At 42.6% G+C, this 26,256-nt stretch overlaps 1 protein-coding gene across 1 annotated transcript; it reads left to right on the top strand.

Moving 5' to 3' along the window:
• The first annotated feature begins 562 nt into the window (after positions 1–562).
• Positions 563–24,764, top strand: xrcc1 (X-ray repair complementing defective repair in Chinese hamster cells 1). The gene is given in 20 exon segments (XM_036558680.1): positions 563–654; positions 1,256–1,339; positions 1,444–1,536; positions 2,996–3,103; positions 3,186–3,260; positions 3,262–3,345; positions 3,473–3,550; positions 3,725–3,848; positions 4,898–4,989; positions 5,329–5,497; positions 9,126–9,348; positions 10,130–10,246; positions 13,115–13,154; positions 13,156–13,197; positions 13,864–13,957; positions 18,335–18,386; positions 20,634–20,815; positions 22,170–22,260; positions 22,453–22,528; positions 23,764–24,764. Coding segments are annotated over 19 exon segments (1,899 nt in total). The 5' UTR covers positions 563–654; positions 1,256–1,288; the 3' UTR covers positions 23,872–24,764.
• The last annotated feature ends 1,492 nt before the right edge of the window (positions 24,765–26,256 follow it).

Raw genomic sequence — 26,256 nt, 5'->3', positions numbered from 1 at the left:
CCAAAAGGGTTCTGCTATTGTTGCGATGTCAAGCTTACGATGTCAAACATTCTCCATCAATCTGAAAAACCGTTTCACCATGCATGATCAAAGGGTTCTTCAGATTGGTGGAGAGTATCCTGTAGATGGTTCTACGGAGAATCTTTTAGAAAAGGGTTCTATATAGCACCCAACAGGGTTCTTCTACTGTTACAAGCTTGGCATCATAACAATAGAAGAACCCTTTTTGGAGCTATTTAGAACCCTTTTTAAAAAGGTTCCATATATAGGACCATCTACAGCGCATTCTTAAGAACACTTTCATGTGGCAAACAGTTCTTTGAGTGTTCATAGTAATATATAGAACCATTTTCTTTACTAAAGAACCCTTGAAGAACCATCTTCACCTTATTTGGGTGCTTTATAGAACCCTTTTCAAAAAGGTTTTTGTCATGCACTGCAGCCTCTCACCACTAGATGGCGACGAATCTCCGCCTGTGTTCCAATTGGGCTCTAAGTCTGAGCCGCTAGTGTGCACTACCTAGTCATTCTGCTCGAATTGGAGCGCCACCTCGGCGGAGAACCGGATATGACGCCACGGCTTGTGAGTGTTGATTTTCCCTCCGTTGGCGCTTTAAGGCGTTTAATCCGCTTTATTACGTTATTTTATGCACTGTAAGTGAAATCTGGAGCCTCGAGCGGCTCTCCGCGTGTAGAGGTTTCAGCTGTTAAACGCTGATTTTGCACTTTAAGCCCTTTAGTATGATGCTCCCTATTGTTAGCTGCTGTTGGCTAGTTAGCGTGTTAGCATGGCCGCTTAAATGAATGGGGTTTGTGCTGCTGTAGCTTTGTTTACTTTAACTGCATAGTTATTAACCTCATTTCTGTGTTCCGCCTGTGTTAAAGACTACATTCTGTTTTATTAGGGTTGTGTTATCTTTTACAGTAAACGAGCCCAGTTAGCTTTCTGTTCCAAGCTTATTTGAATTGATCCGGTCCTCCTTAAATGGTGCAGCAGTTGCGTTCTGATGTCTGAGGCGCCAGAATGCAACTGCTGCACCGTTTAAGGTGGAACGGATAAATTCATAAGAAGTATTTTATCTGTGTAGAGAGCCAGTCTCTTAGATTAATATCCTTAATTAATCTTAATTTCAGTGTTTGTGTGCAGATTCTGACCAATTCTCCCTAAATAGAGATTTAAAATCCATATCTTACAGGTTCCGTTGCTTTGTCTGGTTACACACCTGACTAATGCAGCCCTGTTTTTCTGTCAAAGGTTTGCTGAGTTCATCATCAGCTGAGAGCCAGAATGCCTGAGATTAGACTCAAACACGTCGTGTCCTGCAGCAGCGAGGATTCTGTAAGTAAACGGACAGAAAAGGGGTGAGTTGGTAGTCATAAAATTGCCCTGTAACGTTTCTCCGGGGTTTATTATTTGGGGGAACCCCTGATGTTTTTGCACAGACTCACAAGGCGGACAACCTGCTGAGCTCCGACACCTACAGGAAATGGAAAGCTGCGAGACCAGGAGAGAAGCAGACCTCAGTTATTTTACAGGTTTGGAGACTCGCCTGTTTCCACCACTGGGAAAAGAAAGTCATAATGATAGAGTTTTCCAAAATTATGACTTGTCACATAGCATCTTTTATGACATAGTGTTTCATAATAATCACTTTGTCATAATTTCGACGCACAATCTCGTAGCTATGACATACTGTCTCAAATACGATTTGCTGCCTCATAATTACGATTTAGTGTCTCATGATTATCATGATATATATCAGAATTATGATTTAAAATCTCATAAAACTCACTCTCACAATTATGATATGCTAAGTCATAGTTGTGAGACAGTGAGTTTTATGAGATTGTAAGTCATAATTCTGATACATTGCATAATAATCATGAGACCTAGCATCTCATAATTTTGACTTAACATCTTATAATTGACTTAGTATCTCATAATTATGACTTGTTTTCTCATAATTATGATGTATCTAATAATTATGATTTAACATCTCATAATTATGACTTACATTATCTTAAATATGACTTGATGATGACTTAACATCTCCTAATTATGATGTAGTGTTTTATAATCATGATTTAACATCTCATAATTATGACTTAGCACCTTATTATGACTTGGTGTGTCATAATTTTGACCTAGCATCTTATAATTATGACTTACACTTCCATAATTATGACTTACATTGTCATAATAATGACTAAGCGTCTTATAAACATAACTAAACGTTTCATAATTGTGATTTAACACCTTAGAATTATGACTTGCATTCCCATAATTATGACTTAGCACTTTATAATTACGACTTGGCGTGTCATAATTTTGAGTTACCTTCTCATAATTAAGACTTCATCATAATTAAGATAAATTTTCTCATTAATATGAGATAACAAGTAATTATTATGAGATACTGAGTCATAATTAAGGGAAACTAATAGTATGATAGTATGAAATAGTAAGTCATCTGTGCTTTATCTTCTATAGATACTGTTTCTGTTGCTGCTGCACTGTTTGGGTTTAAGTGATGTTTGGTAAAGCTGTTGAATGTCACATTGATGGTATGAGAAGCGATATATAATGATGTATATAATGATGTACTCCAGTATGTACGTTAACATTGACTCTAATATCTGCTGTCGTCAGAATGAAAAAAAGCACACTTTGTTTTTTTCAAAAGAAAAAATTAATCTAGTATGTGAAGCTTTTAAAATGTACCGTTTGTGCACTTCATATATAGAAACGAAGCTACAAAACAGCCCAGATTAAATTTAATTTGTGCTGTTTCGTCTCTGTTTTTACTTTTCTACATCATTTCAGCTCAGCAGCTGTTCTTCACACTGTGTGCAAAGTTCAGTAAAAATGCTCCCGAATTTCTTGGAATAAAATCTCTTAACATGAAAGTAAAGAATGTCTCTGTTTTGGAGATGCTTGTTGTCCTTTGGACGGTGATGTTGTGCTCCTTCGTGTTGACTGTGTTCATCCCTTTAGTTTGACAAAGAGGAGCAGGTCCACAGTATAGACATCGGAAATGAAGGATCTGCCTTCGTCGAGGTTCTGGTTGGACACTCGACGTCCGTCAAAGACCAGGATTTTGAGGTGTGGCTCTGCCCTCCCGCCTTGTAGATTTGGGAATATTACTTGTCTGTGCTCTCGGTCTCACTGTCTGCGCCCTCTGAAGGTGCTGTTGGTGACGTCATCGTTCATGTCCCCCACCGAGAGTCGAGGAGGAACCAACATGAACCGAGTTCGCTTCTTTCGGCCCCCAGCAGCTGGTGAAGGCCACGGCTCAGGAGAAATGGGACCGGGTGAAGATTGTCTGCAGTCAGCCATACAGCAAGGTTGGCATCTCTCTCTCTCTGTCTCTGTCTCTCTGTCTCTCTCTCTCTCTCTCTCTCTCTTCATTCAGTGATCTTAAGTCTGTAAATATTCGAATGTGACTGTCATTTGTCTGATTCTGAATCTTAGACCATAGCGTATGGAATAGCCTTTATAAAGTTCCACTCCCCGCCAGATAACAGCGAAGCTCCTGCTGCCACTCCACCTGTAAGTCACTCTGTCTGCATTTATGCTCATCTCAGCATCACTCAAACATCCACAAAATACAATATAAAGATCTCCAGCTATCATATACAAAGCATATCTCCAGCTGTTATGCATAGAGCATATATTCATCCTCTAGATAAAGTTCTGACCGCTCTCTCCCTCTGTTTGTGGTAGAAACTGACTAAACTGGGTCAGTTCCGAGTAAAAGACGAGTCTCCGTCCTCTGGACCCAGCCTCCAGCCTGGCAGCCTCTTCTTCAGCAGAGACGCCACGACTAAAAGCAGTCCAGGGCTGAAGGGTAAAACCACCTGCATTCGAATGTTATGGAGCAAAATATTGTGGTAAAATGTTTGGCCAGCACTACTTGTGGCCCTAGTTTAATGATGTAATTAACAGTAAAACATGTTTAATGCATGTTTTAATATCAGAAATGTGTATTGTGTATTATCCTAACAGTCATGTAAGTCCAGTTCCATTTCTTATCTTCACCCCTACCCCTTGTTTTCGAGTGTTGCCCCTTGTTACTGAGTTACAGGGTAGTGGTTGAGATCTTCCCTCTGAAATGGGACCCTCAAATAAAAAGAGCATCACTTCATTAACAGCTACCAGCGCTGCTCTGTAGGCGACCCTGCCAGTCTGCAGTGACAGCAGAGGAGGGTAAAGTTCAGCTCCTCACTGCTGGGCTTTAGTTACATTTAGGACATCATATGACTTCAAAGAGGGGGGCAATTATTTATTATCACCACCCCTAATTCTTCAGTGATATGAAGCTGAAGTCGGATATTCTCCAGATTCTTATTCAAATTTTCACGTTCCACCTTAAATGGAGCAGCAGTTACATTCTGGGGCTTCACGTGTCAGAACTGCTGAACTATTTAAGGTGGAATGGAAAATTAGCTGGTAGCTACCGAGACATTAGCATACTATTAGTGATTTTTATGCTTGTTATGAAGAAAACGACCAAAATACACTGAAACGACATTAAACTAAGATAAAACAGTGGTTATCGTAGTTTAATGTCGAAAATTCTCACATCTGTGGGTTTCTTTGGTCTTTTGTTCTCCATTTTGCTGGTTTTTCTTTTTTCTCATAACTCTCTGTTTGGAGTCTCTGAAAAACCTGAGTTTGGAGGGTCATGTAGCCCCAACACTTCACCCTCCCCCTCTATCTCAACAAGAATCGGGACACCCTACCCCTAGACGAGAACACGCAAAACAGAGGGGTAGGACTGAGTGGTAGGGGTGAGGGGTGAAATGGGAGGGGGCCCAAGTGTTTAATGAGTTGTGACTGTATCATGCTGATGTGTCTGTAGCCGTAATGTGGTGTCTGATTCTCCTTTCTCCTCAGTTTCTCCTCAGAATGCCAAACTGAGCTACGCAGCAGCTGCGCTCCAGTCAGAGTCCTCCACCCCGACCCCGCCAACCACCAGCTCACCACAGGTACACACCTAGCAGTGGGAGGATGAGCCGCAGTGTGATTTCTGTCCTGTAGGGGGCTCTGTTTCTCTGTTTTCCATGTTCACTCCTTCATAACTCATCTGGCTAATGAGAGCAGGAGTGTGGAGTGCTGAGCTCAGTCTTCCTTTTTATGTAAAGTAAAGGAAGATGGTTTTGTGCTGATGCTGCAATAACTTGTCACATATAAATGATTACGGTTTAATTTTAAATGCACATAGTTTCCTTTGTTATTTGTGAGTTCTGTCCTGCTGGTGTTGAGCTGAAAGTAGGTTTAGAAGCAGGAGCTGAGCAGAGCCGCTGTCCTGTGTTCCCTCCCGACAGGCTCCCGTTAAGAGGAAGTTTGAGTTCAGTAAAGAACGACAAGACGCTCCGGCTCCTCCAGCCAAGAAGCCGAGCCCAGCGGGTTCTCCACAGGCCGGCTCAGGAACACCCAGAACCAAACCCAGCACCGCACACACGCCCAGCCCCAGTACGGCCAGGGGGAAAACAGGTCAGTCTCTAACTGACAGCCTGGGGAGAGGAGGGTGACTAATGTAGGAAACATACTATATTAATATGTTAATTTTATGTTATTAAATATATATTATATATGCATTAACATAAAATAACATATTTATATAGTATGTTTCCTACATTAGTCACCCTCCTCTCCCCAGGCTGTGAGTATATATATGTGTGTGTGTGTGTGTGTATGTGTGTGTATGTGTGTGTGTGTGTGTATGTGTGTGTGTGTGTGTGTATGTGTATGTGTATGTGTGTGTGTGTGTGTGTGTGTGTGTGTGTGTGTGTGGATTATTTTCAATCAATCTTTATTTTCATTTTTGAGGGTGACTCTCATTTTCAGTGCAGCTGAGCATTTAGAGGACAAGAGAATGAAAAGAAATTAAAATGGAATTGAGTCAGTTTAAACTAACTAAAATGAACAGAACTTAACAGTAAAACCAAACGAAATCAAATGAGAAATGGAAGGGAAAAAATAAGAGAACAGTTCGGGTTTAATTAGGAAGAGGAGCAGCAGAATAAATAAAACTGAGATATAATAGTTAAAAGGAATAAATACATTTAAACACAAAAGAATAAATAAGGCGACCTAAAATTTAAAGCAATCAAGTAAAATGACTGTAAAAGTAACACAATTAAAACAGTAAGATCATCTAAGAAAATTAAGATGTCAAATAAAAGAATATAAAAATAAAATACAAAATAAAATAATATAAAATCATTTATTGATAGATTTTACTGGTTGGTTCAAAGTCAAAGTAAAAAAAAAAGTTAAATAAACTGACTTTGCTTTTAACTGATCTTGGACTAGACTAAAATCCTCTTGCTTTGAGTGACTTTAAACATTAATTATGTGTATTTTAGTAAAACTAATGATTAAACATTCCATTTTGTCTCTACCGAAACAATCATAACTCCACTGAAACTTTACCAAATGTGTCAGTAGTGACTGTTTCGGTACTGACTGTTTCAGTAGTGTCTGTTTCATTAGTGACTGTTTCGGTACTGACTGTTTCAGTAGTGACTGTTTCGGTACTGACTGTTTCAGTAGTGACTGTTTCAGTAGTGTCTGTTTCATTAGTGACTGTTTCAGTAGTGACTGTTTCAGTAGTGTCTGTTTCATTAGTGACTTTCGGTACTGACTGTTTCAGTAGTGACTGTCTCAGTAGTGACTTTCGGTAGTGTCTGTTTCGGTAGTGTCTGTCTCAGTAGTGACTGTCTCAGTAGTGACTGTCTCGGTAGTGTCTGTCTCAGTAGTGTCTGTCTCAGTAGTGTAGTGTCTGTCTCAGTAGTGACTGTCTCAGTAGTGACTGTCTCGGTAGTGTCTGTCTCAGTAGTGTCTGTCTCAGTAGTGTAGTGTCTGTCTCAGTAGTGACTGTCTCAGTAGTGACTGTCTCGTAGTGTCTGTCTCAGTAGTGTCTGTCTCAGTAGTGTAGTGTCTGTCTCAGTAGTGTCTGTCTCAGTAGTGACTGTCTCGGTAGTGTCTGTCTCAGTAGTGACTGTCTCAGTAGTGACTGTTTCAGTAGTGTCTGTTTCGGTAGTGTCTGTCTCAGTAGTGACTGTTTCGGTAGTGACTGTTTCGGTACTGACTGTCTCAGTAGTGACTGTTTCAGTAGTGACTGTTTCAGTAGTGACTGTTTCAGTAGTGACTGTCTCAGTAGTGTCTGTCTCAGTAGTGACTGTCTCAGTAGTGTAGTGTCTGTTTCAGTAGTGTCTGTCTCAGTAGTGTCTGTCTCAGTAGTGTCTGTCTCAGTAGTGTCTGTCTCAGTAGTGTAGTGTCTGTCTCAGTAGTGTCTGTCTCAGTAGTGTCTGTTTCACTAGTCTGTTTCAGTAGTGTCTGTCTCAGTAGTGACTGTTTCGGTACTGACTGTCTCAGTAGTGACTGTTTCAGTAGTGACTGTTTCAGTAGTGTCTGTCTCAGTAGTGTCTGTCTCAGTAGTGACTGTTTCAGTAGTGACTGTCTCAGTAGTGTAGTGTCTGTTTCAGTAGTGTCTGTCTCAGTAGTGACTGTTTCAGTAGTGTCTGTCTCAGTAGTGTCTGTCTCAGTAGTGTCTGTTTCAGTAGTCTGTCTCAGTAGTGTCTGTCTCAGTAGTGTCTGTCTCAGTAGTGACTGTTTCAGTAGTGTCTGTCTCAGTAGTGACTGTCTCAGTAGTGACTGTTTCGGTACTGTCTGTCTCAGTAGTGTCTGTCTCAGTAGTGTCTGTTTCAGTAGTGTCTGTCTCAGTAGTGACTGTTTCAGTAGTGTCTGTCTCAGTAGTGTCTGTCTCAGTAGTGTCTGTCTCAGTAGTGACTGTCTCAGTAGTGACTGTTTCGGTACTGACTGTCTCAGTAGTGACTGTTTCAGTAGTGTCTGTCTCAGTAGTGACTGTTTCAGTAGTGTCTGTCTCAGTAGTGTCTGTCTCAGTAGTGACTGTCTCAGTAGTGACTGTTTCAGTAGTGACTGTCTCAGTAGTGACTGTTTCAGTAGTGTCTGTCTCAGTAGTGTCTGTCTCAGTAGTGACTGTTTCGGTACTGACTGTCTCAGTAGTGTCTGTCTCAGCAGTGTCTGTCTCAGCAGTGTCTGTCTCAGCAGTGTCTGTTTCAGCAGTGTCTGTTTCAGCAGTGTCTGTTTCAGCAGTGACTGTTTCAGCAGTGACTGTTTCAGCAGTGACTGTTTCAGCAGTGTCTGTTTCAGTAGTGACTGTTTCAGTGACAGTTTTAGCTCATTTTGAGCTCAGAAACTCAGCAGTACAGACCAGCAAACACAGCTCTGAACAGCTGTTCACACAGAAAATCATCATATTTTACATTAAAACACTAAAAAGTGCTGAACTGCAGAAAATATGGCGATTCTTAATGTTCCACACTGATTTTCAGACTTTGGGACTCATTTACTTCAAAACAATGGGATCTAACTGCTCACCATGTGGCCATGAGGGACAGGGATGCAGCCTCACTTCCTGCTCTGAAATGCAGGGGCGTGGCTAAAAAGGCCCCGCCCACAGACCGAAACTCTTTGTTTTGGTAGTGACATAAAAATATGGGACAGCATTTTTTAATTTACAAATTAAAGTCATGATAAATCTAAATCTTTTAACTTCACTTTAAAATAAATCAAAAAGATCTTTTAAAACAACAAAATGCAAAAAAAGAAAGTATTATTTTCAGAAGTGTAAATTTAGGGGTTAGGGTTTGGGACGGACACCTCCTGATTGAAAGTACCCTATAAATGATGATTTTGTGTAATAAGTAGCTTATTACTGTTTCTGTTAATGCATTGGGTTTAAATACATTCAGTATGAAGTAGAGGTGTAACGATTCTCCAAAACCACGGTTCGGTTCAGATTTCTTTTTTTTGGCCAAGGGTTGGGGGGTGAATAAGAACAATGGGGGAAAAACATTTCGGGGTTTTATTAAAACAGTTTGGTCCATTAAAGAGAAGAACACTAAAGAACATGCTCTCCATTTCTCCTATCTATTATGCAGTTTTTATAGACTGGTTATTGTTGTGATTTACAGGCTCTCTAAACGGTCTCAGTCTGTCTTTTTCTGATCCGTGTGCTTGTGTACCTCCTTCATTCTAATTCAGCACTGATTCTGTTCTCATGTTTAATCCGTGTTATTTCTCCCCTTTTCAGCCTCTTCTGACCAGAAGACTCCAGAGAAGAAGCCGGAGAGTAAACCCAAACCCAAAGCCCGGCCAAAACCTGCAGAGACGGTTCCATTTAACAAGATCTTGGAGGGGGTGGTGTTCGTGCTGAGTGGGTTCCAGAACCCGTTCCGTGGGGAGCTGAGGGAGAAGGCGCTGGCCATGGGGGCGAAATACCGGCCCGACTGGACCCCCGACTCCACACACCTCATGTAGGACACTTGAGCATAAGTTGCTGTAGTGATACATCCCAGTAAAATCTGATCCACCGCCATGAGACAGAAAGACTTAAATCGAGCTGTACATACTGAATTCACGAACTTCAGTACCTGATTTTAACTGTACTTCAAGAGGAATTCCACCAGTGTTTCTCACTTTTTATACAGTTCTGTCGTTGCAGTGTTAGTCAAGTCATTCAGAGTGGTTTCATATTAAATGGTCTGTTGTAGAGAAAATTACAGACTCAGATGTCTTTACAGTGGTGGTGATAGGAACCAGGGGTCGCCATGACTACAACACAGATATAGACATTTTATTTACTATCCAGAACCACCAGTGAACCTACACGAGTCTTCTGAGTTTATATGGAATGTTGATGATGGAAAATAGTGGAAAATCTGAAATAATAAGTTTTCTTTGGGGACTATTTTGCCTCACAGCGCCCTGCATGTATCCCTCCACCATGAATGGAGTTTAAGTTCTCTAAACTATCATAAAACAGTGTCTCAGTCATCAGGCAGTGAATTCATAACCATTTACTGTAGGAACTTTCTGTGAGGGAGCTTTTAGAGGTGGACGTCTGGTTCCTATCACCACCACTGTGAACAGTTCTGACTCGGTAAGAAAATTTGCAGTTAGATATTTCACACAAAATCATTCAGCCCAAAGTCTTTCACAGCTTAACACGTCTCGTTTGTGATTCGGTTTGTTTTATCGATACAAAACTCTTGAAATGTTTAATAAACATTTTTGAATCTCTCCTCTTTTCTGCAGCTGTGCGTTTGCTAACACCCCTAAATACGGGCAGGTGAAGGCGGCGGGGGGGCTGATCGTGCGGAAGGAGTGGGTGCTGGACTGTCACAAGAGGAAACAGAAAATCTCCTACAAGAGGTGAGTGAACTCCCCATTTCAGCGGACGAACACGACTGCATTAACCCCTAAAACAACACAGCCACTGTCCTTTTGTTACTGATACTGACTGATCAGCCCAAACGCGCAGACATTATGCGGCTCCTTTACTGCCCTGTTGTGGCTCCACAGCAGAATCAGATTAGTAGGTAATAATAAAATAATCCTCCTTTACAGTAAAATAAAGCTCTGCTGATCGTTCAACACAGTTTAACAATAAATGGTCTTAAACTCTGGAGTTAATGTAGAACTGCTAATTCACCCTTTAACCCTGAAGATCAGCGCAGACTGCTGGTCACCATAGCAACACAGACAACAGTCTCGCCTAGCTAGTAGCTAACGAAACGGCAAAGAGAGAGATTTAAGATGGACATCGATAATTTAGAGACGAATGGACTCATTAGTGTTTATAATCACTCCAGCTGGTTTCCTGATACGTTTAATCTGCAGCGAGAAACTCAAACACTAAAAAGTCGTGAACAAGAAGCTGCTGAATGAGAAGCGACTTCAGCCTCGTAAAATATCGAATGTTGAGACATTTTACAAGAAACTGTTCTACTTTTGAGGAAAAGTTTCCTGCTGGAGATGCGAGAAAAGCAGCTGTAGCTGAGCTGAAGATTGATTTATATTATATTTTTAGTCTATATTAGAACATCAACACACCCTGAGACATATTTACAGCCAAGATGGTAAAATGGACAAGAAAAATCAAAGTGGTTTGATTTTGCTCAAAGAACAAAATGGCTCTTCTTAAGGTTTGGGTTACGACCCCTGACCCCGACATAGCTGCTTCATTAGGTTATTAGATTAATGAATGTCAGGAAGTTTAAATTTTGGAAGGGAATTTTTAAACACTTAAAGGAATCGTGCGCATTTTAGCAAATATGTGCAGCGTTCCTCTCCACAAATTAAATAAATAAATAAATAAATACAAAAAATATAATCAACAAAACAGTAAAACTGATTGAAAAATCAATGTAGAACTCAGTCAAAAAATGAAATACTTCAGTCATGTAGCTGTTCTGCTGTAATTCTGATCATCATAAATGAAATAAGAACTTTAGTTAAACATTATTTTTAAAAATGAAATACGCAGTAAAACATTTAATTAGAGGACTTAAATGAGAAATGTAAGTCAAAAGCCGCAGTGTCAGAAATTCCACACTTTAATGAAGGAAGAGTCAGGGAGGTTTATAATTAACCGAGAGCAGGGAGGAGGTGACGGTGTTTGATGTTTTACTAATGGCTCCTGATTGTGGCGTCTTTTCAGACGCATCTGAGACCAGAAGGAAAAATAAATGCAGAGTAATGAAGGACTGAGCTGAAGGAGAGCGGGGTGAGGGGGTGAGGGGGTGGAGTAGGAGGGGGGGTGAGGAGGAGGAGGTGAAGGGGGTGGAGTAGGAGGGGGGCCTCTCTCCCATATCCCGTTCCAGCTCTGTCTTTCTGATCGTGTTTGTATTGATTATTTGTAGATAGCTGTGCTGAAAGTCATTGATTGTTCCCCGATCAGCGCCGTTTCCCCAGAGCCCAGTTCTGAGTTACTGTGTGTCAGACTGAGTCGGTCACAGGCTGAGAGCGTTTGGTCTGATTCTGAATGCAGACGTGTCGAGGCTTCTGTCTGACGTGGCTGTTCTGTCTGCAGCTCTGAGCCTCAGAGTCACAAACGCATTCTGTGAATTATTCAATTTCCTCACAGTCGGGGCCGAGGCACGGTTCAAATCTTGAGTCTCTGAGGTGCGAGTCCGAGTCGAGTCTCAGGTCTCTGAGGTGCCAGTCTGAGTCGTTTCTGAGGTCTCTGAGGTGCAAGTCCAAGTCGAGCCTCGAGTCTCTGAGGTGCGAGTCTGAGCCTCAAGTCTCAGGTCTCTGAGATGCGAGTCTGAGTCGAGCCTCAAGTCTCTGAGGTGCGAGTCCGAGCCTCGAGTCTCAGGTCTCTGAGATGCCAGTCTGAGTCGTTTCTAAGGTCTCTGAGATGCGAGTCCGAGTCGAGCCTTAAGTCTCTGAGGTGCGAGTCCGAGCCTCGAGTCTCAGGTGTCTGAGGTGTGAGTCCGCCACACAGTCTCTGTCTATATATGACTCTCTTTTTCTGTCTGTCACTCTCTCTCTCTCTCTCCCCTTTCTCCCTCTCTGTCTCTCTCTCTCTCTCTCTCTCTCTCTCTGTCTCTCTCTCTCTCTCTCTCTCTCTGTCTCTCTCTCTCTCTCTCTCTCTCTCCCCTCTCTCTCTCTCTCTCTCTCTCTCTCTCTCTCTCTCTCTGCCCCCCCCCTCTCTCCCCTCCCTCTCCCTCTCTCTCTCTCTCTCTCTCTCTCTCTGTCCCCCCCTCTCTCTCTCTCTCTCCCTCTCCCTCTCCTCTCTCTCTCTCTCTCTCTCTCTCTCTCTCTCTCTCTCTCTCTCTCTCTCCCTCTCTCTCCTCTCTCTCTCTCTCTCCTCTCTCTCCTCTCTCTCTCTCCCTCTCTCTCTCTCTCCCTCTCTCTCTCTCCCTCTCTCTCTCTCTCCCTCTCCCTCTCCCTCTCCCCCTCTCTCTCTCTCTCTCTCTCTCTCTCTCTCTCTCTCTCTCTCTCTCTCTCTCTGCCCCCCCCTCTGTGATTGTGATGGTGATGTATTCTGTATTTAATGGCTGTATCTGTAATCAGTAATTAAAGCAGACACTTGCTTTGAAGTGGAGAATGAATCGCTCACTCACTCTCTCGCACAATAACGAGGGGCTCTCTGGGTTTTCTCCCTCCATTCGCTCTTTTCTACACACACACTCACACATACACACACACACACGCGCACTGTAGTAAACTCAGATCTGTGTGTGTGTTTGTTTGTGTGTGTGTGCGTTTTTTTATATGTCATGTTTTGTTGTGCAGATATCTGATGGACGGAGCCGAGTCCAGCTCGGAGGAGAGCGTCCCCGGAGGACGACGACAGAAGCGATGAGGAGAAGAAAAAAGTGATTCTTTTATTTCTTTATGTCTTTCTCATTCAGAACACCAGAATCAGAACTTATTCACTGGACTGATTACTTCTGTTTGGTCTGGCAGGAGATCACAAAAATAATAAACACACAAAAATAATAAACACACTAAGATAATAAACACACATAAAACACACACAAATATTATGTGCAGTACTGTAAAGGTTAAGTGAAGCAGTGCACGCTAGTTTCATAGAACATACTGAATAAAGTTATAGTAACTGAATAATTCATAGTAGATGCTGAATAATTCATAGTAGATGCTGAATAATTCGTAGTGGGTACTAAATAGTTTGTAATAGATGCTGAATAATTTCTCAGCATCTTTAGCTCTGAATGAAACCACAGACCCAGCCTTGGACTCACAACGTTACCATAGAAACGTCTCATGTATGGTTGTTGACTTCCTGCCACACAGTCTGTGTGTGTGTTTAAAAGGTCTCATATCCTTATTTCTCTCTGATGTCTCTCTCTCTGTCTGTCTCTCTCTCTCTGTCTCTCTCTGTCTGTCTCTCTCTGTCTGTCTCTCTCTCCCCTCTCTCTGTCTCTCTCTCTGTCTCTCTCTCCTCTCTCTCTCTATCTCTCCCTCTCTCTCTATCTTTCTCTCTCTCTCTCTCTCTCTCTCTCTCTCTCTCTCCAAAGACTCCAGAGAAGAGGCAGATCACCCCAAAGAAGACTCCAGAGAAGAAGGCAGCGAGTGTGGAGGATGAACACGGAGGATCGACGGATGATCGAGGTTCTGATCTGACGCTGCTGTTTCTGACCTGCTGTGGCTGACCTGCCCCTCCCTAACCGTCTGCTCCTCCCTCACTGTCTGCCCCGCCTCGAGTCGAAGCATCGAGTCAGCATAAATCAATCAATCAATCAATCAGTCAGTCAGCCTGTATTTAAACTCTGAGTACACTGAGGGTGACCCTCGTCAGTGTAGCTGAGCTTTGGAACAGAGAACAAAGGCTTAATAACCTGATAAGCCACTGTTTATACCACTTATAGCTAAAAATGCAGTTAGCTGTAGTTAGCTACCAGGTACCAATGCCAATACTAACTCTGTCTAACCTAACTAACCTCTGAGTCCTGATATTTATACAAATACATTTTTTAAATGTTTTATTTTGGTAAAATCTGCATAAAACTTATACAGTAAATCAAGAAATATATATGTAGTTTTTACTGTTATATAATCAGTAATAAGACCCATGTTTAACAACGTAAGTAAGTGTAAAATATCTTTATTGTGTAAAAAAGCTAAAACCAGAGCCGATCAGTAAACAGATAAACCTGTGGTGTTTACATATCAGCACACAGCAGCTCCTCTGCTCAGAAACGGAGCTGAATGTTGTTTCACGTCCAGATTTCTCGAGTCGTTTGTCTCATACATGCGTCTAATTAACCCGTACTGCGTCTCTGAGCGTCAGTTCAGTAAATATAACCGTTGTTCACTGTAGCATGTCATGTGCTACCCCGGGCACAAGGAGGACACTGGAGGCAGGATTCAGGGTCGCAGCAGCCACTTCACTTTTATTCACACCCCAAATAAACTAAAACAAAACCAAACAAAACCTTTTCAGTGGCTTCTACCTAGACTTTTCGGTCCTTTTCTTTACTGGAGCTTTTCAGCTCTTCACTCAGTCTCTTGTTGCTGCTGCTTGTCCCTGTCTCTCGCTCTGTTCCCCCTTAGCTCTTTTTAAAAGGTGCTGACTCTCAGTTAGGGCAGCGTGAGCACCCGAGCCGAGAGGGAACGAGAGCTCGTTGCTCCGCCTCCCTGTGACCGCCCCCGCGCCGCAGCTCAGCCGCTCGGGATTCACTCCGTGCCTTTGTGCCTCTCGTGACCGGCACCATTGTCTTCCTCCTCCCGCCGTCACTCGCGTCCCTTGGCGGAGCTCGGGCTCTGCGCTCCCACCCACCTACTCTCGGCGCTGTCCCTGCTGTCCTCGCCGGGGTTCGTCACCGCTCGGTGTTCGGGTGTTCTTGCGGCCGTCGACGGGGCCCGGGGGGCGGGCGCGTGCCACATTCACGCTGTTAGTATCAGCGACTATCTGTGTTTTTTCTGATTTGGTTGAAGTGACGGTTACGAGATCCCGCAGCTGATTGATGGAGGCACGTGGCTGGCGGGAGCACACAGCGGGTGATTACGGAAAGAAGCGGTTCCTTTAGCGTGTTTTTCCCATGAAATTCTGACATTAGCCTTTTTACTGCTGCTTGTTATCCAACATCGCTGACTTTCATAAAGTTTTGGTTTGCCAGAAATTGCTTCGTGGGGTAGGTGTAGGTATCGGTACGTGTTTAAGAGCCAGTATCGGCGCTGGTGCTGATACAGTATCGGTACATCACTAGTATCGATACTTAAGGATCAGGTATCAATAAAAGTGGTATCGGTGCACCTCTAAGTGGCTTCGCTCATTTGTAAGAATTGTTACTGTATTTAAAATTGCTTCTGCGTTTGCTGAAGGTAAGATCGTAGCGCAAAGCGGCAAGGTTTGAATGGCAGAATGGTTCAATTTGCATAATTATGCATATTCATTAATCTCTATGAATGCTCACTGAATAGTTTTTGAATTTAGGGCCACTTTGACACATTGAAACAGGGCCGTATGCGGTGAACTCCATCTGATATTCATGATGCGTTTCACTGTGATAGGCTGCTAGTGAGCGTGCTGTACCCTACTCTAGGTGCTAGACGGAGGTGCTTCAGCTCTCATTCTAAACCTGAAGACACAGAAAATGATTCACTAGCGCTCCATTGTGCTCAAACGCACCGAAAACAGATTTGCATGTCAGAGTTTGCTTATGCAGTTCATTAGCTCGCTGGGATTAGCCTCGCCGAGGGAGAGTTCCACGGCTGCCCGTTCCCTCGTCCACCTGTTCAGCACTCGTGTGACGTAATGGGATGAGAGATGGACAAAAGGAGGGATGAGCGGAGGAGGGAGGAACGGATGAAGTGCTGTTCGATGTTCTAGTGGTGTCCTGATTCACTCATGACGACAGAGCGATTAAATTTAGACGCATCACAAAAGTTTCCTCTGCAGTTTTAAGGACGCAAATTTCACCGTTTGAGTAGAAAACCAGCGGCTTTCGCTTTTAATTGTGATTGTATTACAGATTTAATAACCTATGATTGGACATTCAGCATTTAGGGGAGGTGTGTAGTCAATTAAAGGGCCCATATCCTACATTTTTCTTGTCTTAATCGATTCTTATAGACCATTTTCCCACCTCTCCTCATCCTGTAGAATTAAGCAGGCTGTTTTTGTTACTGTGCCTTTAAGACTAATATATGTAAATGAGCTCTGCCCTGTATTGTGCCTCGTTCAAAAAGCAGTCCAGGCTGAAACACTCCTTCTAACTTCAGTGCGAGTGGGCGGGGCCAAACTGCTGTAGACTGAATAGTTGGATGTATGTAAGGGGTCATTTTAGTGACATCACCAAAGCGGTGAATTCAAAGCAGGCTGTTTGTGCAGCTTAAGTCCTGTTGGTACAGGACTAGTTCTCCATACAGGAGGTGGGTGATGCTGATTCACCTCAGGACGTCTGTAATGTTTAGGACAAATTTCAGTATAAATGACAGAGATGGAGCGGCTGCTCGATTTACGCACCGCCTTCACTCCAGAAACGAGTAGAAAAGATGTTAAAACGTTTAATTTAGCTGTTACTTCCTTTACCCTAAACATTTAGCCTACCTGTCTCTCTTAAGTGAATGCAGTGTGTCATTAGCATCAACTTTATCATCAACATTACCTGGGAATTTTTATAGACGGTAAAAGGCGCTGGAAGCCTTACTGGCGCAGGAGCACACTGTGGGTAACACGGCACATTCGGGCGGGACTGAAGTCTCTGAGTAGCGCTGGTAACACTTACATTACCCCCTCCTTATGTAAAACTAACCTCATCTAAACGAGGCTTTAGGACATTTTCACACTTCTCCTGAATAGCTGAGTCCGCACCCAGGACCCATTCTGTGCTCGTTTGGGGGAGGAGCTCATTAGTGCTGGATTCCTTTCACACACAAGAATTCCCTCCGAACTGCGCAATTCCGTGCGTCACTTTTCTGCACACAGGTGTGCGGAATGGGCGGCGCAGCTTCATCCGTTTACTGCTGTTTATTATTTTCGTAGGTCTTTTAGAAGTAAGTCAAAGCAGTCACGTTACAAAATGAGCCAATCACGCAGCCCCACATGGGAGCGGAGAGCTTCTGCACATGCAGTGGACCCACCAGAGTTCCCCCGGACCACTGACTTCAGGAGGACCAGAGATCGGTTCTCTGTTCCACCTCTGGGCTCCAGAACCGCGTTCCCACTCGACCAAACGTACCGAACTCACAGAGCAGGTGGACCTGGGTCCGGAAATAAGCTGTAGTGTGAAAACGAGACTAGTTTAATTTTGCATGATTTGGCCCCTTTAAATTTAACAAGCACTTATTTAGCACTTTCCATCCCTCATCTTGGCCGCGGTGGCCGCGGTGGCCGCGGTGGCCGCGGTGGCCGCTGAGGACGATTTTTCCCTCATTTTTCTCTTGAAATGTCGCTGTTGCGTTTAATATTGAGTGTGTTTACTCCAGCTGGGGGGGTGCGTTTTAATGAAGAGTGTGAGAGGAGTGTGTTTCAGGTCAGGGCTGATAACGCTGTGTGTGTGTGTGTGTGTGTGTGTGTGTGTGTGTGTGTGTGGTCCCGCAGTCGACGCTGAACACACTCGGTCATGTTCCTCATTTCTATGTTAATGTGGAGCCGGACGCTCCCGGCTGATCTTTATTCAGCCAAACAAACCGTCTGAAAGGCAACACGCACACAGGGTTGCCAGGTAAACTAAGCCAAAATCCCCCCAGCCCGAAGCAGGTTTCGTTTAAAGGGCCAATGTTGTAGGAAACCAAAATTTCCTCACCTTTTTGAAATAAAAAACATCACTTACCCTCCAGACCATGCTTGGAAACTAACCTACAAAGACGGGCTGTTTTGAGATCTCTTTACATTTGAAGTTAATGTAAAGAATAACAGCTGCTGAATTGTTTTATTTCTTGAAAAAAGGCAGTATGAATCATAAAATAGCGCTGACCTTTGTTGTGTATGTAAAACGGCCCTACTGCTGTAATCTACTCACTCGTGTTGTTTTCTCCCCACAGATAATGAAGATGAAGATGAGTCAGGCATGGACACTGAGGATGAGCTCAGGAGGTAAAGAGGCTGCATGATAGGAACACAGTATCAGGACTGTGGTTATATTTCTGCATATTGCAGTTGTAATATCTCTGCAGTGCATCATAAACACACTGGTGAATCAGTCATGTGAGATGACTGAACATCTGTGACATTTCAACCAAAATAATGTCCTTTTTTTGGACTCCTCCAGGAGTCGCAACGCAAACGTTAAGAAGAGCACTTTTGTCCCGCTTCGACAAAAATCAAACCACTTTGGGAGCCACATTTTATGTCCATTGTATTGGCTGTAAATGTGTCTCAGTATGTGCTGATATCCTAGTACACGTCTGTAAAAATCCAATGGGAGTCGCATTTCAGACCACCTCCAAATTCAGTTTGGATCTGATTTGCAAAAATCATATTTAATGTGTTTGTTGCTGTCCAAACTATCAAAAATCAATCTGGATACGACAAAAATCGGATTTGGGCTGACCGACTGAACAAGGGCTCAGATGTCTTTACAGTGGTGGTGATAGGAACCAGGGGTCGCCATGACTACAACACAAATATAGACATTTTATTTACTATCAGAACCACCAGTGAACCTACACGAGTCTTCTGGGTTTATATGGAATGTTGATGATGGAAAATAGTGGAAAATCTGAAATAATCAGTTTTCTTTGGGGACTATTTTGCCTCACAGCACCCTGCATGTATCCCTCCACCATGAATGGAGTTTAAGTTCTCTAAACTCTTATAAATGTAGTAACCTTCTGTGAGGGAGAAAGAGCAGAGCGTTTCACACCAAACCACTCTGAACGGCTCTGTTTACATCTTTAATTTAGTTAAACTCTGAAAGTCTGTGCATCTGCAAGTGGATTATGCTCTGATGTCGATCTAATGTATGTGCTTTGATGTTTCTGATCAGATAGCGTTGAGGTCCCCGAGCAGCTGGGCTGTTGATCTTAACTGAAACTGATCAGCTCTGATTAATTAGGGCTCTTATTGATCACAGCTGGAACTGTGAGCTGTGTTTAATTGATTGATTCCAAAGCTGCGCTCTCCAAAACACTCTGGACAGATCCACGTCTCCCGCTGGGCTCTGCCTCCACTGTGAGCGTCTCTGCCGTCATTTTAGACTGTTTCTCAGTGTCGACTGACAGTAACGTTAGTGTTTCTCTGTCCAGACGGCGCTTAGAGTTTACAGAGTCTGAGCTCTGGAGGAGTTCAGTGGGATAGGAGTTCTCACACCGAGACCCTTCTTCAGTCTCTCTCTCACTCTCTCTCTCCCCTTCTCTCTCTCTCCCCCTTCTCTCTCTTTCTCTCTCCCCCCTTCTCTCTCTTTCTCTCTCCCCTCTCTCTCTCTCTCTCCCCTCTCTCTCCCCTCTCTCTCCCCTCTCTCTCTCCCCTCTCTCTCTCTCTCTCTCTCTCTCTCTCTCTCTCTCTCTCTCTCTCCCTCTCTCTCTCCCCTCTCTCTCTCTCTCGCTCTCGCTCTCTCTCTTTGTCTCTCTCTGTCTCTCTCTCTCTCTGTCTTTGTCACTGCCCCTCTCTCATTTTCTCTTTCTTTCTTGCTCTTTCCCTTCTCACTTTTTTCTTCTCTTTCTCTCTCTTTCTTTCTCTCTGTCTTTTCTCTTTATCGTTTTCTTTGTCTCTCTCTCTCTCAAATTTTGATAGTAGCGATTTAATTTCCTAAAACATTACCTGGGTTAGTTTCTGTGAGGAGGTGCAGTAATGTTTTCACCTAATGCAGTTTAGCATACGCGTTAGCGTTTTACATTCAGCAGTAAATATCGCCGCATAAAATCATAAAACTCATTTAGTGTTTTAAGCGGATTGGTTTGGGCCACATGAGCTCATCTGAACCCTTCACCGAGCCTCTGTTCTTTAGAAAAACAACAAACCAATTTTCATAGGATTATTTTTACCTGGGGTCATTTCTGCGGTTCATTTATAGCGCAGAATTAATATAAACTATAAACTGAGTTTCTGCTACAGTCGTTTAACAACAACCTGAAAAAGCTGCCTGAAACGTTAACGATGAATACATTAGCCCATCCTCTCCAGGCTAAACGTATCCTGTCTCAGTTGGGCTCAAGTCTGAAAGCTCAAAAGTGCTTTAAGTTCTTGGCAAATGCACTATATAATCAATTATTATCATTATTATTATTATTGTTGTTGTTGTTGTTGTTGTTGTTATTATTATTAAAGCAGTATGTTTTTGTTTGTCTCGTTGAGTTTTCCTGTTAGCGGCTGTTTGAGATTGAGGTGTTGGGTTCTTCTCAGGGTGGAGATGCAGAAGAAGAAAAGAGGAGAGGACGCAGGAGTGAGACGGAGCGGAGGAGGAGGAGCGGAGGAAAGGCAGACCAAGGGGTCAGGAGAGAAGGAGGACGACCTGTACGGAGGATCTACAGACGAGAACACGGACGCCGAGGAGGAGGAGGATAAACCCATCCCAGAACTGCCAGGTCTGTCCATCAGCTCCTCCTCTGCACTCAGAAACATCTCCCTCAACATCTCACTCACTCCAGCAGCGCCACAGGGATGAGGATGATCCAGAAATCCTAGATCCTCTTGATCCGCTTGAAAGCTGCTACACAGAGCCGCCTGTTCACGTTCGTGTGGTTTTCTCCTCCATGTTTAGTTTGGTTTAGTTCAGGTTTGCTTTATTAACATGACAGATTTACGTTTGCATAGTCAAAGCACTGCAACAACTGTCTATATGTTAAAAGTTAATAAAAAAAAACAAAACAGAGGTTAATATGTAACAATACGATAATTAAGAAGAGGAAATGTTAGATATCAGTCAATAATATAAAAGTATATACAGTATTAAAATCTATTTGATATGTATATGTAGTATATAACAAAAAAGTTAATAATCAAATATATTTATGTAATTAACAAGGAGAAAAATAGAAAAGGAAAAAACATCTATATTACAGATGTACATATATAACAGTGAGTAAAAGAAAAGGCTGTGGTGTGGTGGTCACTCACTGTCCCGGAGTGGATGATACACATACACTTATCTGGCTGCAGTGGACGCTGATGGACCCTCTCCTAATATAAGCACTAATTTATCTTTATCTCCCAACGTCCTGAAGTTATTTATCTGTTTTTCAAATTGATTAAAATATTTATTCCTAATAGATTCATATTTTGGGCAGTTTAGTAGTTTGTGTATTTTATTTTACACCAAGTACAAAAAAAAAGAATATATAATTATATAAACCAACCAAACGCAGAATCTAAAGTGTATCTGGGTCGCTCCGTGTTTGTCCGTCCTCTCTGGGCGTGTCCGCAGTGATGTCACTCTAAAAGCTCCTGGGTAGTGTACACTCGTGTCCTCCCGCTGGAAGTGTTAAGTGTCTCGACTGCGCCGCTATTCGGACAGCTGGTAGGGTGTCACAAAATCCCAGAGGGGAGGAGGAGGACGATCGGTTGGAAAAAGCAGGAACTTTCAGGGTTTCTGAGCAGAAGCAGCTCCTGCTTGGGGGATCTAAACTGCTCCTTATAATAACAAGGTTAGGGTTGGAGGTGGGAGGTTGGGGGTTAAGGGTTAGCTTCTTCAGAGAGGAGAATCACCGCTCTGTAATGTCTTCTGGGTTTCTCAAACACCAGAGGGCGCTCCTGAGTGAGTCCAAATTGAGTTCATATGGAGCAAAATCAGTTTATAAATGCTTAAACATTTTTAATGTAAAAGAATACATTAATTTCCTGAACACAGAGCAGCAGGAAACATTTTAGCACTGCCGTTATATTTTTGAGTGCTTAAGTTTAAAACTGCTTTCTACTGACTGAGTCCATCTTGTCTCTCAGACTTCCTGACAGGGAAGCGGTTTTATCTGTATGGGAAGTTTCCAGAGAATCAGAGACGTCTGCTCCAGCGCTACATCATCGCCTTCAACGGGTAAGAGGATCATGCAGAATTTTTAAATCGGTGGACTTTCCCTTCGAGATCCTTATTCTCTATTTGTGAGTGCTTGTCTTTGATTCTTTAATTAATCTGTTTAATCTTTAATAAGTGTAGAGTTTATCTGATTTAATATGTCCCTCTCTCTCTCTCTCTCTCTCTCTCTCTCTCTCTCTCTCTCTCTCTCAGAGCTGTGGAGGACTACATGGGTGAGAACGTTCAGTTTGTCATCACCAGTCAGGGGTGGGACGACTCTTTTGAGGATGTAAGAGCTCTATTTTATTTTATCTTCTGTTAGCTGAGAGTTTTGTGTTCCTTCATGCAGTCAGGAGAAAAAATCTGAATATTCTGCTTATTTTTATTTTATTACTATTTCATTCGTGTCAGTTTTGGAGAAACTGTTCCACATTACATTTGTTATGTTGTGATTATTTTGTAAACACAACATAATTGTTGCGTATTACAGTTAAAACATGCCTGCTGATCTGTGATTGGTCAGAGTGCTCACAGCACACAGGCTCATTTGCGCATTGCAGCCTTTTTTCATATATCAGTATCGCAAAGGCCAATATTACAATAATGATTCCCAGACCTGCTCTTAATATGATATATATCCACACACATTTATACAACATAGACAGAAGTGTTGGAGCACACCTCCTAATTACTGAGTTCAGGTGTTTCTGCCACTCATTACTAACAGGTGGATAAATTTAAGCTCATAGCCTTGCAGTCTCGATAGACAGTGGAGTAAAGCGCCGCCGCTGGACTCTGGAGCAGTGGAAACGTGTTCTGTGAAGTGACCAATCTTCTCTATCGGTCAGTCTGATGGACGAGTCTGGGTTTGGCGAATGCCAGGAGAACGTTACCTGCCTGACCGCACTGTGCCAGCTGTAGAGTTTGGTGGAGGAGGGATGATGATATGGGGCTGTTTTTCAGGGGTTGGTCTAGAACCCTCAGTTCCAGTGAAGGGGAATCTTAAAGCTTCAGCACCAAGACATTCTGGACAACTGTACACTTCCAACTTTGTGGAACAGTTTGGGGAAGAACCTTTCCTGTTCCAGCATGACTGAGCCCCAGTGCACAAAGCAGCTCCATAAAGGCCTGACTGGGTGAGTTTGGTGTGGAAGAACCTGACTGACCCTCACAGAGCCCTGACCTCAACCCCACCAACACCTTTGGGATGAACTAGAACGGAGATTGTGAGTCAGGCCCTCTCGTCCAACATCAGTGTCTGACCTCACTAATGCTCTTCTGGATGAATGGGCAGAAATTCCCACAGACTCTCCAACATCCTGTAGAAGCTTCCCAGAAGAGTGGGAGCTGTTAGAGCTGCAAAGGGGGACCAACTCCATATTAATGCCTGCCTATTACATATTATATATGTGTGTGTGTGTGTATACATATATGTATAGGTGTATATCACATATCCTCTCTCTCTCTCTCTCTCTCTTCTCTCTCTCTCTCTCTCTCTCTCTCTCTCTCTCTCTCTGTGTTCAGGCTCTGATGGAGAACGGTAATCTGAGCTTTGTGAAGCCATCGTGGATTTTTGCGATTAATGACCGGCAGAAGATGCTGCCGTATCAGCCGTACACTGTGGTTCCCTAACTACAGCTGAACTACAGCCAAAGACTTTTCATACAGTTTTCTGGCCTTACGGTGGACCCCCGGGGGTCTTCTCCCTTCAGGGGGTTGAGCTGCTGCCCCCCGCAGTGTGGGTGTTACTGTCAGAGTGATATTCTCCTCCTTTTCCTGTTGTTCTTTTATGTCTCTCTCTCTCTCTCTCTCTCTCTCTCTCTCTCTCTCTCCCTCACTCTGTCGGTGTGTGTTAGGTATGTTAGCGTTGGTGTGCTGGAGCGTTAGTGAGGCTGAAGCTGCATCGTTAGAATCAGAGCTCATCTCGGCCGTTTCCTCAGGATATTTCATCATTAATGCGTCCGTATGAGTTCAGCGGTCCAGCCGAGGTCCTTCCTTTTAACTAAGGGCCGAAGCTAAATGCGAAAGAAAAACATTTCTGTTTATTCTGGATCTGATTTAAAGGGATAGTTCAGAGTTTTTCAGCCTGATCTCTGCCTGCTGTGTCTGCAGCGAACGCTCCATCCCTACAGACGATAATCTCAGCACGTTTCCCAGAAGTTAGAAAACCGCTGACTCAGAACCCTTTCAGCACCTGCCCGTTGACGTCTGTTCTGAGCGTTTACTGACTCGGCAGTTTACTCTTCGTGAAAATTGTCTGTGCTGCTACAGAGAGAGCAGAGAGAAATTAGCTGGACTGTCCCTTTAATCCCTTCAGAGATAATTCAGTGGTGTAGGCTGTTTTCCTTTTTTTCTTTTTTTAATGATTAAATTGTAGATTTGGATCTGAACATGTTTTGTTTTCTATCATATTGCAGTATTGTTATGACTGTCCTGCGGTGTGTTATGTTTTTATGTGCCGTTGAGGCTTTTGTATTCGGTCTGTTATTTAGATGTTGATTAAAATGGAGGCCTTTTAGATCGTAGACGTGCGCCGCGGTCTTTTCTCTGCGCTCATTGTTCAGTGCGTGTGGACACTCCTGCTGTAATTAATCTGAGGGGGTGATTAGTTTGTGTTCGAGGCGTTTACTGCACAGAGTGGGTTCGTTCTGTTTGTATTGTCAGTGATTGTGAGGCTCACGCTGAATCGGATTTACATCAAGGTTACATCAACCCAGCTAAAAGAAAACACTGCATAATAATAATAATAATAATAATAATAATAATCACATTTTTACTATTTAAATAGCACTTTTTAAAAATTGCAATTACATTAAACTACACTAACATAGTGTAACCTGTTATGTAGTCATTTATCGGTCTACTCAGGCTTTAGCAGAGCTCAGTAACACTGAGATTAATAACTGATCACATTGATTTATCAGTCTACTCAGGCTTTAGCAGAGCTCAGTAACGCTGAGATTAATAACTGATCACATTGATTTATCAGTCTACTCAGGCTTTAGCAGAGCTCAGTAACACTGAGATTAATAACTGATTATGTAATATAACCTATGTAGTCCAGTGTACTCAGTACTCTGCCCATCACAGTTAAATGACGAGTGTCGGTGAAAGTGCTGTGCAGTAAAATCAACTAAAAACAACATCAACACTGAACAGACCAGACAAACACAGACTGATAACACGGATGAAACTAAGAGACAAATACAACAGACAGATTAAAGACCATGAGACGTGTGATGTGTGAATATCAGGAAAAGAAGTAATAAGTAGAGAATTAACAAACAAGGTAATTAAGAATTAACACGATTACGGTTTATTACTTTCTGCTACATAGACAAAAAATATATATATATATATATATATATATATATATATATATATATTACTAAAGATAAAAAATATGAACTCCATCCTTCACATAAAATATTCACAAAAACAATATAAACATCACAAATACAAAATATATATATATATATATATATATATATATATATATATATATATATATATATATATATATATATATATATATATATAAAAATATATTTACACTGCAAGGATTGTTTACCCGAATTGCACATGGAGTATTGATTATATTACACATGGGAATGATGATGAATTAACAATGTAAACATAAATAGAAACAGCAAAAAATCTTTACACTTTAGATATTGTACATGTTTTGCGCATGGAGTATTGATTATGTTGCACACAGGAGATGGAGATGAATTCACAGTTTATGTGCTGTAGGTGTGTGAGGTCTAATGGGGGTGGAGGAGGTTCTACTGGGAGCAGTGCTGGTTGTTCAGTCTAACAGCTGCAGGAAGGACCACACTGCCCAGTGCTGCCAGAGTCTCAGTCGTGCTGGTTCTGTAATGTGTTTTTTAATGGGTTGATATCACAGTGTAAAGGATCCTAATGGTGTAACAGGAGACCAGTGGCTGATTCTAAATGCGTCTGATGGTTTCCCAATGCAATCTAAAGGTGTTCTACAGGAAACCATTAAGCCAATTC

Source organism: Colossoma macropomum, unplaced genomic scaffold, assembly GCF_904425465.1.
Source record: "Colossoma macropomum unplaced genomic scaffold, Colossoma_macropomum, whole genome shotgun sequence".
In the NCBI taxonomy this organism is placed as follows: Eukaryota; Metazoa; Chordata; class Actinopteri; order Characiformes; family Serrasalmidae; genus Colossoma; species Colossoma macropomum.
Note: the sequence above shows the minus strand (reverse complement) of the source record. Positions and strands in the feature narration are given on the sequence as shown.